The sequence below is a fragment of the Schistocerca serialis genome, chromosome 12 (assembly GCF_023864345.2).
Source record: "Schistocerca serialis cubense isolate TAMUIC-IGC-003099 chromosome 12, iqSchSeri2.2, whole genome shotgun sequence".
NCBI classification, from domain to species: Eukaryota; Metazoa; Arthropoda; class Insecta; order Orthoptera; family Acrididae; genus Schistocerca; species Schistocerca serialis.
In genome coordinates this window covers 83,249,729-83,266,023 of record NC_064649.1, presented here as the reverse complement: position 1 = coordinate 83,266,023, position 16,295 = coordinate 83,249,729, and the positions used below count along the sequence as shown (strand labels likewise).

General features: G+C 41.3%; 1 protein-coding gene across 2 annotated transcripts in view; it reads right to left on the bottom strand.

Annotated features, from left to right (window-relative positions):
- The window catches only part of LOC126428239 (plectin), a 213,286-nt gene that overhangs the window by 132,240 nt on the left and 64,751 nt on the right, over positions 1-16,295 (bottom strand). Inside the window, exons 4-5 of one of the 2 annotated variants that reach the window (XM_050090154.1) lie at positions 14,286-14,583; positions 5,390-5,629 (exon numbers count right to left, since the gene is read on the bottom strand). In XM_050090154.1, the coding sequence (XP_049946111.1) occupies positions 5,390-5,629; positions 14,286-14,583 (538 nt within the window). The remainder of the gene's footprint in view (positions 1-5,389; positions 5,630-14,285; positions 14,584-16,295) is intronic. The other variant, XM_050090155.1, reaches the window with a different exon arrangement.

The following is a 16,295-nucleotide window of genomic DNA, read 5'->3' as shown; positions in this document are numbered from 1 at the left end:
TCTGTGATTGTTGCAACTGTTGTATGGACAGTGTGGGGCCTTGCACTGTCATGTTGCAAAAAGACACCTGCTGACAGCAATCCACAGGCCACAGATGATTTTTTAAGAGATCTGTGTATGATTCACTGGTGACAGTGGTCCCTCTAGGCATGTAATGCTCCAAAATGGCACCTTTTTCATCCCAAAAGAGAGTCAGCATAACCTTCCCTGCTGATGGTTCTGTTCGAAACTTCTTTGGTTTTGGTGATGAGGAATGGCGCCACCCTTGCTCGCTCTCTTCATTTCCGGTTGATGGAAGTGAACCCAGGTTTTGTCCCCAGTAACGATTCTTGCAAGGAAGCCATAACCTTCTCGTTCAAAGCACCAAAAAAGTCCTTCACAAGCATCAAAATGTCATTCTCTCATTTCAGGAGTCAGCTGCCGTGGCACCCATCCTGCAGACACTTTGTGAAACTGGACCACATCATGTACAATGCGATGTGCTGACCCATGACTAATCTGTAAACATACTGCAATGACATTCAGTGTCACTCAGCAGTTTTCCTTCACTATGGCTTCAACTACTGCAATGTTCTGTGGAGTCACAACTCATTGTGCCTGACCTGGACGAGGAGTATCTTCCACTGAAGTCACACCATTTGCGAACTTCCTCCATTTGTAGACTTGGTGCTGTGACAAACATGCATCACCATACTGAACCTTCATTTGTCGATGAATTTCAATAGGTTTCACACCTTCACTATGCAAAAACCAAATAACAGAACGCTGTTCTTCCCTGGTGCAAGTCACAAGTGGGGCAGCCATCTTTATACTGATACTGTGACGGTATGTGTGCATCTGCACTATGCTGCCACCTACAGGCCATTCTGCACGCTGTTTGTAGCACGCTTACCAACTTACAGGATAACGGCGTGAAATTTCGATTTGTTATTACAAATTTAAGGTTTTCATTTTACTCATCCTCGTAGCTCTTCAACTCCAAAGTGAGCTCGGACTTTGTTATTTATGGATATCTGCCCAGTTACGGACTTACATCAATCAACTGATAAACAAAACTTTATGAACGGTTCTTGTAAAAACTCACTCCAGAAAGGAGCTTTTTTGTTTATGTATTCTTTAATAAAATTGTTCTGCTTTGTTTATCTGGGCTGTGTTCTCATTGCACCTCCACCAGTGTGGGACATATCACAAGTGACTGAAAGGGTGATGACAACTGGATGTATCATAACAACAAGCAACATGTAATGGCTAACAGCACATGGCCAATGTTTAACACATAATGGTAACATGTAATAGCTAATATCACATGTCTAATGGCTAACAGTTAACAGCTAATGTGTTAAGAGCAAATAGCAAATGGCTACCAGCAAATGGCTTATAGCAAACAGAATTTCACATATGCCAAATGTAATGAGTAATGCGTAACAGATTATGGATAAGTGGTAATGGGAATTGGGAAATGGGTAATGACCTATGGATAGCAACAAGTGGATAATGAGCTATGGGTAAGAGGCCAAAGGAAAGCGGGTAAAAGAGAATGTGTAACAGGTATTTGGTAATGCAGAATGGCCCACGAGTAACAGACAGTTGATAATGGGTAATGTTTAATGCATATTGAGTAGTGGCAAAAAGAAAATGTGTACCAGGTAACAGGAAGTGGGTAACAGGGATCAGGTTACAGGTAGTGTATATCCAATAACAGTAAAAGAGAAAGAGGCAACTGGAAACTAGTAATGGGTGACATGTAATAGGAATGTGTAATAAGTAAAGGGAAATGGTAATGAGCAACTGGTAACAGATAATGGGTAATATAGGGGGCAGTCAAATGAAAACAAGACAGATGGAAAAATGCAAGTAAACTGTTTATTATTTCAAAAGTAATTGTCATAACTGTTAACACATTTATCTCACTGTGAGATAATACGATCAATGTCATCATAGAAAAATGTTTGTGGTTGCCTACGGAACCATGAGTGTATCCAGGTGAGCACCTCTTTGTCCAAAGCAAATTGACAGTCAGGAATATCTTCCTTCAGGGCTCCAAAAATATGAAAATCGCATGGAGAGATATCAGGACTGTACGGAGGATGTGTAAGGGCTTCCCAGCGAAGCTTCTGCAGCGTACTTGAAATAATCTTGACAACCTATGGATGAGCATTATCTTCCAATGGAATGATGCCATCCATCAACATTCCTGGGTATTTGGACTTGATAGCACACTCCAACTTTTGCAAAGCGCCCATGTACCGCTGTGTGTTAATTGTGGCACCATGTTCCAGAAAGTCAATGAGCAGGGTGTTTTGGAGCCAAAGAGAAACGTCACCATCACTTTCCCACAGCTGGTATGCCTGTTTGTTTCGACTATGCTGCAGAATTTTCACTTGGAAGCACTTACATATCCTTCATACATTCCTAATCTTTCCCCGTGTGGTTTCCATATTCTTGGGGCTCTGAAAAAAGACATTTGTGGCTGTCGATGGTTTTGGGTGAAGTGGTGCAATCCTTGGTATGATTGTGCTTCTTTAGTCAACTGCAAACATTTTTCCATGAATGTATTATCTGTCTCATCTCACAGTGAGATAAATGTATCAATGTTATGGTGATTATTTTTGAAATAATACACAGCTTATTTATGTTCTTCTTACCATTCCTGTTTTCATTTGATGTCCCCTTATACATTTCTACGGAATAGGATGACCTGTAACCACACATTTGCAAATACCTCACAAATGTCTTGTTTTTGGGCCATGTTTACCAGAATATTTTTGCACTTATTATTGTATACTTTCAGTTGTGTCAGTTTTCGGTATTATGAGAGCCACCCCAAAGCTAATGTCTCCCATTTGCTCTCATGGTAACTACAGCAGATACAGAAAGCACAATAATGCAGTTAAATACAGCACAATTTCAGCTACATACTGTCTTTTCCAACATTGTTTCCACCTTTTGTTATCCACTTTTCACGACAATGAACAAGAGCTTCCATGCTGTGCTCATCAGGACATGAACCAGCTGAGGCTAGTCACTCTTTTATAGCCTTGAAGCTAATATTGAGTCAGCTACTCCACCGTTCACAGGAAGTCTGATGGTGTCAAATCAAGAATGTACGTTTGATGTGATAAGACAATTCAACCAAATTTGGCAATGAGTTCCACACTTGCAAAAGTGTTGTGGGGCTTGGTATGGTCAGGCTGTGAGCAGAAGTTTGTCTTCTTCACTGGCCTGTCTTTTGAAATTTGCATTTTCCGCCTAGTCAGTGTAACCTTGTAATGTTCTGAACTGACAGTTACTTTAGGCTCCACGGTACACAAAATATTGAAGAACTATGCCCTTTCCATTTCAGGATACTGTGCACATCACTTTGCCTGCAGATGAATATGTCTCAAACTCCTTGTTTGTTGCAGAATTTACATGTTGCCACTCTGTCAACTTTCTGTTGGGTTCTGAATTGTAATAGTGACATCGTGTCTCATTCCTGGTGATGATGGAGTTCAGAAAACTGTATTGTTCAGCCTCATATTGGTCCAGCAGATCAAGACATATTCCTCTTCTACATTTTTTTCTGGTCTTGTGTAAGCATCCACTGGAGCTATTTCACACACACTTGACAATATTCAAGGTCGCATAACATCTCGTCAAAGGCACTGCACCTGGCATTCAACTGTGCAGTTCAGTCATAATCCACCAATCATCACACACAAGTTCATCTAAGCACTAATCTTTACAGGGAATGGCAGCTGATCAGTGTTGACTGGGGCAGGACTTGTCATGTAGATCATTTTCAGGCCAGGTTTCAGTTAGTGCAATACGTTCAGCAATAAGGAATTCTGCAACAACGGAACACATGGGCCTTGATGTCAGATGCCAGTTTGAAATGCTCCCTTACTGCCAGTATTTGCTAAAGGACAGCAAAACCAACAGGACATTAGTAAGTAGATTCAGAAATTAGAACTATCTCAACATATTCTTGCTCAAACATTCAAAGCCAAAACAAAACAGTAGGAGGCATCTGTTTTGGAATTCCCCTCACAGGTATGGTGTTCCCTGAACATGGAGTGTAATAAAAATTAACTTTGTCCCCTTCAAAGTAACCCCCTCAGATATAACACTCCTGTGCCAGTACCTTTTACAATCTTGGAAGCACTTCTGGAACTCACTTTTTGCTATGGTGTTCGTCTGCTTCAGAGAGTCCATTTTTACCTCTTCAATTGTAGCAGAACAATGCCCTTTCCTGGTTCTCTTCAGTCTCAGAAATAGAAAGAAGCCACAGGGGGTCATACATGGTGAACAGTGACTGAGGCAACATAACTGCTCTCTTTTTTGCCAAAAAATCACAAACGAGAATTGAGGTGTGAGTGGGAGCATTAATGTGATGCAGTTGTTTTTGCCACAATTCTGGTTGTTTTCTTTGTAATGTTTCATGCAAACAGTGTGTAACTTCCAGGTAGTATTCTTTACTGACTGTATGACCATAAGGCAGGAACTCATAATGCACTATCTCATTGCAATCGAAGAAAACAGTGAGAAGAACCTTCACATTTGATCAAACTTGTCGAATTTTTTGCAGCCTTGGCTCTTCAGGCAGTTTTTATTGGGATGTGTGGGCTTCAGTTTCAATGTCATACCTGCACACCCATGTTTTATCACCTGTTCTTTAGAAGTTCTTGGCTGCTGTTGACTTCATTCAGCAATTCTCAATCGTTGTCTCTGTGATGTCATTTTTGGCCGAAATTCAACAAAATTGGAAAAAAAATTTGCTGCTACACATTTCATGCCCAAAACATCCCAAAAATTGCTTGGCAGAATCATTTTCTTCACTTCTTCCACACTGTTGTCAGTAATTTATATGCTAGGGCATCCAGGGTGATCATTGTCTTCAACATCTTCTTGACCCTCTTTGAAATGTTTTTACCACTTATGAATTCTTGTCTTATTCATGGTAGATTTGCAAAAACCCAAAACCAATATTTTGAATGTGTTGCTACACGTTAATCCATTTTTAAAGCAAAATTTCATATAAACTCTTTGATCTATCTTTTTTTAAAGTAAAAATTCGCTGAGCACTGGAAAACATGTATAGCCTTTTCAACTGTCAACAATAAACCAAATATTCAAAACAGACACCAGGAACAAGTGTACCAACAAGATAAAAAAGTTTGTAAATCAGATGTATAAAACTTGCAAAATTAAAACATTCCAACTACTTTTTGATCACACCTCATATTGTGGAACAAAGCTATGACTTCCACTGAAAAGGCCATCCACAGATGGGGATGAAACATTATGTGTATCAAAAAAATTAATTTGATTGGAGCTCAGACCATTTTGATAGCTGTATCATTTCCAGCCGAGTAGGCTCGCTTTCTGTGCCCACACCGCCCCCACTCACCTGGCAGCGCCGCTCGGCCTCCCCTTCACTGTCACCTTCCGGCAGCTCCTCATCCTCATGGTCCTCATCTCCCTGGCTCCGTTCCTCTGCGTCTGCATCTATCTCTTCGCCGTGCTGGCCGAGGCGCACCTCCAAGCGCTGTCTCGCGCGTCGTTCACGCTGCAGTTCACGCCGCAGGCGCTCCAGCTCGGCAGAGACAGCCGCCATGGCGCGGTGCCTTGCTTCCCTCTTCACGTTCACCTGTTTCACAAGAAACATCAGCCTACAGAATATTCATAAGTATATAAATTACAGGTGCTGAAATAAACTAATACGAATGCCTACCTAATGTGGTGCCACACCACATTTTGTTTGCATAATAGTCTGAATCATCCTTATTTTTGTTTAAGCATTGTTTACATTCACCTTACTGGTGGGGAAGGTTGAGGTGGGGGGGGGGGGGAGGGGGGGGGTTGGAGAGGGGAGAGTGGAGGGGCAAATTGATGCTCTTCAGCCTTTTAATTAAACACCTTTAAGATTCCTTTTGATTAAACACCTTTAAGACTTAACCCATTGTCTGCTGCAGATGTGCTTGCAACATGATCAGCCAAACACAGCATCATTATCACCTAACACATCCACCTGTGCTAAGTAGGCTGCATTTGGGGTTCTACCTGACCCGGGTTTAGCCAAACAGCTTCCCTAGCCATCTGCTGAATAGCTGTGGAGTGCTTCTTGTGATATCTCCTTCTGTCGATCAAAGATTTGTCAGCATACCAAATGTAAATAATAGTGGGTGTAAAATTTAATTTTTGACTTTGAAGCTTTTCTGTGAATTTGCTGTTGTTAGAAATCCACAGAGATGTAACGACAGCTTTTGCTTCAATAGTTTTTGAATGGAAGTTACTATCACTTTCACATTCTTCAGATGTGAAAGAACTATCAATCACATATTGTGTTGAAACATAAGAGTGTGATATTACACCTGCTGACTTAAGACAGCTTCAAATTGCTGCTTTCAGACTGTGGAGAAATTATCACTTATATCAACACTGAGTAATTCATCCTCACTTTCAGCCTTTGTATCTCCATAATCTCTTCCTCAGTGCAGTTGTGACATCTCCTCATTTTCTTTATGGAACAGGAAAATGAAAAGCAGAGTTGAATGCAGCAAAATGGGCTCACAAGACATAAATTTTCCTGATAAAAGTTAGTGGTTAGAACTGTGAAGTGTTACTAAAACATGGGGCAAAAAGTTTGCCATATATGTAAGTTCATCAAGGGCAGTCAGATTCCTGTGTGGTGGCACATCTAGACTCATCATTAGTGCTCAGGTGCAGCGGGGAGGCCTGAAATAATGAGTCAATAGCACTGAGGCAAAATCTGGAGGCTGCGCTTGAACTTGTCAGCAGCACCTGGGGAACAGCGAAGAATCATGAGTTAAGGGGTCAGTACCTGTCAAAGTGTTAATATGCAATAATTTCAGAAGTTAAAATAGGTGGTGATGCTTATGTCACAATGAGGGTGATGTGATGTGTTCACGGCTATTCATAAGCTCCTCCAGGGTGTCTTTGCGAATTCTCTTTTGAACTGAGAGTGCAACCCTGTCTTTGATTCCTCAGTATTTTCTGAATATTGTTGTTAAACCATCGAGTCTTTGCCCTCTTTAATCCACTTACTCAGCACCTCATACTTCTCCAGAACACGATTTACAATACTTTTAAACTTCGGCCATAATTTCTCTAAGTCCATCACACTGGAACCACCAGAAGTATTCGAAAACTAAGGTCCATTTGGTGATAAAAAGAATAAGCCCATGAGGAAAGGATTGAAAGTAATATTTTGCTATATATCTGCTTTACTCTTCCACATCCATACACTTTCTGTAATGCTGCACCAGCTTTTTTAACCTCTCTGCATAGTAGTCTGCAACCTGGGAATTAAACCAATTGGTAACAACAGTCTTAAGTTCATCATTTTGAAATTGTCCACCCAGAGACTTTTTCAAATGGAAGACGGCGAAAAAATCATGTAGTTCAAGATCAAAGCTGTACAGAGGGTGCTCAAGAAGTTCTCACTGTAAAGCTGGAATCTTCCCCTCAGTTTTGGCAGCCAGTGATGTGAGGGTGTGTGGTTTTGTGAAGAATTAAGCCAGATGACAGTTTCCTGTGGCATTGATTTTGGACTGCACATCTCAGTTTGGTTAGTGTTTGACAGTATATGTCAGCAGTAATTGCTAATCCATACTCCATGAAATCAAACAAAAGGACACCTTTTTCATCCCAAAAAATAGTAGCCATCATTTTTCAGTTTGCAAACAGAAATTGCTTAAACTTTTTTGAGTTGGGTGAACTCGAATTGCATCAGTCTGTTGACCATTTTTTGGATTTGTGTGCTGGTGTACTACATCCACATCTCATTGCCTGTAACAATGTGAGAAAACAAATCATCTCCATCCTGTCTATAGCACTCCAAAAACTTTCACACGGCATGCATTCTTTGCTCCCTGTGCTGATCTGTAAGCATTTTTGGAACCCACCTCGCACACAGTTTGTGATATCCATGCTGTTCAGTGACTATCCTGTAAATTGGGGTTTGAGCAACATTTTTGAATTCATTACTCAGACTACCAATTGTCAACTGCCAATCACTTCAAATTTTTTGGCTGATCAATGATGTCATCGGTCTGAATACTGGGCGTGCCACTCCACTATTCACTGTGAATGTTTGTTCGGCCATTTTGAGATTCTCGACACCATTTTCAAACTTGTTTGAACTCATTATTTCAGGTCCATACATTAGGCACTACACATGAAAGATTTCAGCAGCTGAAGATCCTTTTACCAGCAAATATCTAAGCACACAGCACACTTCACTGCTCGTAGGATCTATGATTGTCTCAACCATTGTGATCTGCTCTTACTGACTGGCAAACAACTGAATCAAAATAACACAGCAGTAGTTTCCTAACGAGTCGGCAGACGGGGCTGCATGAGTGAAACTTCATTCAGACCTACCATCAGTTACAAATTGGTCACCGGACCTTAGTTCTGGAATATGCCTTGTAGCTGATATCAATTCAGAGTCTAACTGGGATACCAACAACTGCTTATCTGTTCTTTCCAGCAAAAATACTCTACTAGCACTAGTGGGCAGACATGTTGGAGCTTGTAGATATTTTTATTAATTTCTTATTTTTTTATTATTTATTTGTCTCTTGTTCCAGTGATCCATGTTGTGACACTATCACAGGATATGGAATGTGTCAATTTTACAAGCTTTTGGCCAGAATTTATGGTAATACATAAAACAAAACAAGAACAGTAAACAGTAACTTAGGTCCCACTGCAAAAAATACATTTTAGAGATAGATAGAGATTACAAAACAAAAACAGTAAACAGTAACTTAGGTCCCACTACAAAAAATACATTTTAGAGATAAAGGTTACAAAATAATAAGTGTTACACCGAAATAAATATTGCAAAATATATGTTTACAACAAAAGTATTCGGTATTACAAATACAAATTTGGACATACATTTGTGATTTACAATACAAGAAATGTTAAACACTGTAGTTCATGAACTCTTCTATTGTATAAAATGGTCCTTGCAATAGGAACTGCCTTAAGGTTTTTTTAAACAAGAGATCACCATCTACCAAACACTTAATTCTTGAAGGGAGGACATTAAAAATCTTAGAGCCACTGAAATGGACTCCTTTCTGCACCATACTTAGATTTGGCTGTTCATAGTGGATATCATGTTTCATTCTAGTATTGTGACTGTGATATGCACTATTCAGCTTAAAGATGGATTTTTCTTTCCTTACGAAGCACATCAAAGAGAATATATATTGCACAGTGGATGTAAGTATTTCAAGCTTCTTAAAAAGATTCCTGCATGTGGCTCTAGGATGGACTCCACACATCATCCTTATGGCTCTTTTTTGTACACACAGTACTTTTTTAGCCTGTGGCTGATTTCCCCAAAATATAATTCCAAATGCCATAATTGCATGAAAGTAACCATAATATGCTGACTTCATGGTTTCCATATTTCTATCAGAAGAAACACTGCGCAATGTGTATGTTGCTGAACTTAGTCTTTTGCATAGATCCAGGATGTGGTTTGACCTATTCAGTTTGCTATCAATATGCAAGCCTACATATTTTGAGGAATCTACCCTGGTTATTGTCTGCTCACCTATTTTTACTACTATTTCCTCATCTTTGGATGTTGTGTGGAACTGAATGTAGTTTGTTTTACAGTAATTTAAAGAAAGACCATTAATGTTCAACCAGTTCACCATTTCATTTAAAACCTTATTTGCTGTAACCTCAAGTTTATCTACTGAATTATCAATAAATAGTGTAGTGTCATCAGCAAAAATGGTGAATCTAGAATATTCCATACAGAGAGGGACATCATTTATAAATATAATAAAAAGTAGGGGGCCCAGAACTGAGCCCTACGGCACTCCACATGTGATGGTACCTCATTCTGAAGATACTGGGACACCATCTTGACTATCTACTACAACTTTTTGTTTCCTGTTTGACAGATATGAGTCAAGCCATTTCCCTGCTGCACCACTTATACCGACATGTGCAGCTTTTTGTAAAAGAATTTGGTGATTTACACATTCAAATGCTTTTGTTAGGTCACAAAATATGCCAATCACTTTCAGTTTTTTGTTGATGGACTCCAAGAGTTTGCCAGTAAATACAAATATTGCGTCTTCTGTTGACAAACCTTTCTGAAATCCAAACTGACTTTTGCTGAAGGTATTGTGTTCACTGAGATGCTTAACTATGCTGGCATGCATTAGTTTCTCTAAAACCTTTGAAAAGCTTGTCAGTAGTGATATTGGCCTATAGTGAGCAGTATCCGTCTTATCCCCCTTCTAATACAGCAGTTTTACAACTGCATACTTAAGGCTCTCAGGAATTATTCCTTGCTTAAGTGACGCATCAAAAATGTGGCAAAGGACTTTACTTACATGGCTGGAGCAGTATTTTAATAATTTGTTAGAAATGTTGTCAATTCCAGCAGAGTTTTTACTTTTCAGGGATTTAATAACTCTTTCAATTTCTTGAACAGAGACTGTTTTTACCTTCATGTGTTGTACTGAACCAGGTATTCTAGCTTTCAAAAGATTGATGGCTTGCTTCATGGACCCCTGTAAACTTATCATTGATTCCATGTTGTCACATCAAAGTAGTTTACACCTGCAGACAGGCAACTCAATGAACAATTTCCAAAGTGAGGGGCTGTCATTATGCCTTCCCAGGCAGCTACAATTAACTGCATGCAGATACCAGCATTTGCCATGAAACAAATGGTGTCCATGTTGTGCATATGTAATGTAAGTTAAAAACTTGGAGAGTTACTCTGTCCACTGATCTACACTCCTGGAAATGGAAAAAAGAACACATTGACACCGGTGTGTCAGACCCACCATACTTGCTCCGGACACTGCGAGAGGGCTGTACAAGCAATGATCACACGCACGGCACAGCGGACACACCAGGAACCGCGGTGTTGGCCGTCGAATGGCGCTAGCTGCGCAGCATTTGTGCACCGCCGCAGTCAGTGTCAGCCAGTTTGCCGTGGCATACGGAGCTCCATCGCAGTCTTTAACACTGGTAGCATGCCGCGACAGCGTGGACGTGAACCGTATGTGCAGTTGACGGACTTTGAGCGAGGGCGTATAGTGGGCATGCGGGAGGCCAGGTAGACGTACCGCCGAATTGCTCAACACGTGGGGCGTGAGGTCTCCACAGTACATCGATGTTGTCGCCAGTGGTCGGCGGAAGGTGCACGTGCCCGTCGACCTGGGACCGGACCGCAGCGACGCACGGATGCACGCCAAGACCGTAGGATCCTACGCAGTGCCGTAGGGGACCGCACCGCCACTTCCCAGCAAATTAGGGACACTGTTGCTCCTGGGGTATCGGCGAGGACCATTCGCAACCGTCTCCATGAAGCTGGGCTACGGTCCCGCACACCGTTAGGCCATCTTCCGCTCACGCCCCAACATCGTGCAGCCCGTCTCCAGTGGTGTCGCGACAGGCGTGAATGGAGGGACGAATGGAGACGTGTCGTCTTCAGCGATGAGAGTCGCTTCTGCCTTGGTGCCAATGATGGTCGTATGCGTGTTTGGCACCGTGCAGGTGAGCGCCACAATCAGGACTGCATACGACCGAGGCACACAGGGCCAACACCCGGCATCATGGTGTGGGGAGCGATCTCCTACACTGGCCGTACACCACTGGTGATCGTCGAGGGGACACTGAATAGTGCACGGTACATCCAAACCGTCATCGAACCCATCGTTCTACCATTCCTAGACCGGCAAGGGAACTTGCTGTTCCAACAGGACAATGCACGTCCGCATGTATCCCGTGCCACCCAACGTGCTCTAGAAGGTGTACGTCAACTACCCTGGCCAGCAAGATCTCCGGATCTGTCCCCCATTGAGCATGTTTGTGACTGGATGAAGCGTCGTCTCACGCGGTCTGCATGTCCAGCACGAACGCTGGTCCAACTGAGGCGCCAGGTGGAAATGGCATGGCAAGCCGTTCCACAGGACTACATCCAGCATCTCTACGATCGTCTCCATGGGAGAATAGCAGCCTGCATTGCTGCGAAAGGTGGATATACACTGTACTAGTGCCGACATTATGCATGCTCTGTTGCCTGTGTCTATGTGCCTGTGGTTCTGTCAGTGTGATCATGTGATGTATCTGACCCCAGGAATGTGTCAATAAAGTTTCCCCTTCCTGGGACAATGAATTCACGGTGTTCTTATTTCAATTTCCAGGAGTGTATGTCTCTCTTTGTGTGTCTTGTAGCTTTCACACTGTCATATTCTCAACCCTCAGCACTGTATTGGTTATGAGGATGGTATGTGGGATGCTGCTGGTAGCTGTGGATGGTGACTGGGGTGTATGTATATGGAAAAGATGTGGGATGTCTATGTGGGTTGGAGCTACCATTTGGGATGTGATGGGTAGGGTAGAGTAGGTCATGGCAGGAAGAAAGCGGAGATAACACAGTAGACATGACAATGTGGTTGGGGAAGGCAGTAGAAATTACACAGGTAAAGGACATGGAGCGTTTTGAGATGGGGGGAATGTGGGCATGTTGCTAGGCACACAGTAATAGGCCAGACTCTTAAGTATGGAGGAGACTATGGGGTACTGGGATTCAAGTTTACAGGAGGTGAAGGAGAGGCAAAGGTGTTCTAGATGTTTGAGGTGGGGTGGGAAGTGTATCAGCTGGATGATAGTAGATCATTAATATATAACAAGAACCAGGAGGACCCAGTATTAATATATTTGTACACTTTAAGATGTAACTAATGAAATAGGAAGTTAATGAACTGCCAATACCAACATACTATAAACTGATCGATACCACCCACATGACTGATTCAAAATACTGATTTTTCTGTAATAGAGAAACAATATTCCATTTGAGAATATTGGTTGTTAGGCAGCTGACAAATATAGATAAATGAGAGTTTATTAGTCTATTTCAAATCTGTGGGCATAATTTCATATTTATAACTGCAGTGATGGTGATTTGATAATATGTAGGAAATAGTTCAATGTCATGAAATTCTGTGTTTTATCCAAAAATTTATGTTTCTCGCAAAACTAAATACATTTTATTAAGTAAGTAATGTATAAATGTGAGCAAATGTTACAGCTCAATATCAGAAACAAAATGTGTAAAAGAAATCCAAAATGTCACTAGTGCAAGAAGTATACATTGATGTGGTAATATTATGAATTACAAATAGAAAAAACTGAATAATTTGTAAGGTCAGAAACTTTGTAGAAACACTATGATGTAATAGAGTTAACTGGGACCAAGTTTGTGGTACTTAAAGGTACCACAGTGATTATTATAAAATTGTGCATGGTGTCGCAGGAGGAATGATGAGTATTAAGAGAGATGACAAGAACAATCATTCAAAGCAAGAAAGTCTAGTAAACATGGGCTCTAAAATATTTACCTTAAGAGTTATGAGCACTTCTTCATTTTCAATACTGTGAAACAAATCTCTTCTACAGCAAGCTCTTTGCTTTCCACATTTTGTGATCCGGTAGGATAGACCAAAAATAGAAAAAAAAGGCCAGCAAGAGAATGTTCTAAGGCACATATCTTAAAAGCTATGTGCATTTGTTCATCTTCACTGCCGTCAAACACATTTATTCTAATGGACAAGTGCTACTAGCTCTTGAGTTGAATGTTTTAAAGCCATGCTTACTGGAAATTCTTTTCTTGTTTTGGTCCGTACTACCTCTTCCCAAAACATGGAAAGCAAAGACCACGCAGTCAAAGAGATTTGTTTCAGTATCTACATTTGCATCTTCATCTATACTCTACAAACCACCCTGAAGTGCACGGCAGAGGGTACATTCCACTGTACCAATTATTATGGTTTCTTTCCGTTCCTTTCACGTATAGAGTGCAGCAAGAATGAATGTCTGAATGCTTCTGTGCATGTAGTAATTATTCTAATCTTATACTCACAATCCCTATGTGAGTGATACATAGATTATAGTATATTCCTAGAATCATCATTTGAAGCTGGTTCTTGAAACTTTATTAATAGACTCTCTTGTGATAGTTTATGTCTGTCTTCAAGATTCTTCCAGTTCAGTTCCTTCAGAATCTCTGTGAAACTCTACCATGGATCAAACAAACCTGTGACCATTCATGCTACCCTTCTCTGTATACTTGTAGTGCTTTTTCCCCATTCTGCAAATGCTGTTACCGTGTGGGCACACTCTGGATTCCTTCAACTTCTAATACCATTAAAGACATTGAAATGAATGCACAGGTGGGTGCCTCGACTAGACACGAACCCGGACACACATTCCACATCGACACGGGATCTCACCTCACGCTTGAAGAGTTCCAGTTCGGCGGCCTTGCTGGCACTGAGAGTGCGGCGCTCGTCCGCGACACCGTCCGCGCGCTGCTGTCCCTGCTGCTGTTCGCGCTGCTGTCCCTTCTCCTGCTGCTGTCCTTTCTCCTGCTGCTGCCTCTGGTCACCACTGGAGCTGCTGTCTCCCTCAGCGGCAGGGGGCGACCTCTGCGACGGAGCAGCCTGTTGCGTGACAGATGTCTGCTGCAGCCATGGCCGGTTCTGCCTGGCACGCGACTCCTCCTCGCGGGACGGAGACCGGCTGATGCTGCTGACAACACCGTCCGTAGTGGTGAGAGTGGGAGAAAGATTGGGATTTAATCATGGAATGACCATGAACTCATCAGTGACGTCCTTTCCACTGTCACAGCTGCTCACCAACAGAGTTCACCAGCAATCTGCTATCTCTTAATTTCATTCATCAGCTTCCATGGTATAATTAAACTTAATAATGTGTCACATTCAGTTTAGTGTACAATTTGATTCCCTTCTTTTTGCAGATTCTGATCCACCACTTTTGCGTAGAACACGATCCACAAAGTCAAATGGTTCAAATGGCTCTGAGCACTATGGGACTTAACGTCTGAGATCATCAGTCCCCTAGAACTTAGAGCTACTTAAACCTAACTATCCTAAGGACATCACACACATCCATGCCTGAGGCAGGACTCAAACCTGTGACTCTAGCGGTCAGGCGGTTCCAGACTGAAGTGCCTAGAACCACTCGGCCACTCCAGCCAGCCTCCACAAAGTCAAATTTTGGTTGTGTATCTGCAATTTCTGAGTACTGTGACACTCTTCATACACATACGTTATTTTGCTACTGTCATTTATTCACGAGTAAATATTCATTTAATGAAAAAAGTACATCTTAGTAACTATAATAATAATGCTAACAATAATATTAACTGCTATGTAACAATGCTTTTATATTAAAATGAACATAACTCTATATGTATATCATGTGATATTTATATGGAAAAGAAGTATGAAAAACATGAAATAGTGAGGATTACCACAAAGCTTGACCGCAAAATACACTCCATTACAGAAGGGCACACTCATTACAGGAACAGTGAGTGACTGACTAAAAAGATGCCTTGTCAACATTCAGGACATTTTAAATTGGACAAAATCTCAGTTATAAACTGATAGCCACAGTTGAGCAATAATTCTGACCAAAGTGACTCCAAATAAAGACTGGGATCACTCCACTGAATTTCAAATCTACAGATCTTAAATACAAGCCCACTGGCATACCCTTTTTGCCACCTCACTCAGCAGCAGAAGATGGTGAGCCAGGAGAAAGCTGTACCCACAGAGGTTACATTTTACAGGCAACGAATCTCCTTTTAACATATAAATTAGCCAATAACATTTAGAAGCATGATGAGGTACAAAATATAGAAGGAAGGAAAGAAGCAGATTATCTTTCAACATTCCATCACAGACAGTGTGACTGGAACGAGACAAAACAGCTCAGACAAGTTTTACGTGTGAAAGAGTTGGACATCTATTTCTCACCTCATCCCTGCCACATATCTCAATTAGTAGATGTTGAAGAATGTAAGCTACTCATCTCACTCAGATATCATACACAGTTGGGTAATACTGAAATAAAGTAGAATGTACTGCTGTAGATATTTAGTAGTTATTCAGGTAGCTAACAGATCAATATTTAACATCTCACTGACAATGAGTGAATTAAGGATGGTGCACTGACTCAAATGGATAGGGATGGGAAAGAGCCTCTGCTGTGGTGTTAAGTGAAGTTATTTTAGAAGATCACAGAAAGCCTAAATGTTTACAGCTGCAAGAGTATTTGATTCCTGCATCGCCCAACATTCTACCTTTGGTGTTTATATTAGTTGTTGCTGCCAGGGGTCACCATATTTGTATTATAATTAGTATTAGCATTACTAGTAGTAGAAGTGGCACGTCATCTCTTAGAGAAGTAACCCACTGAGATAGCTACCTGTCAGC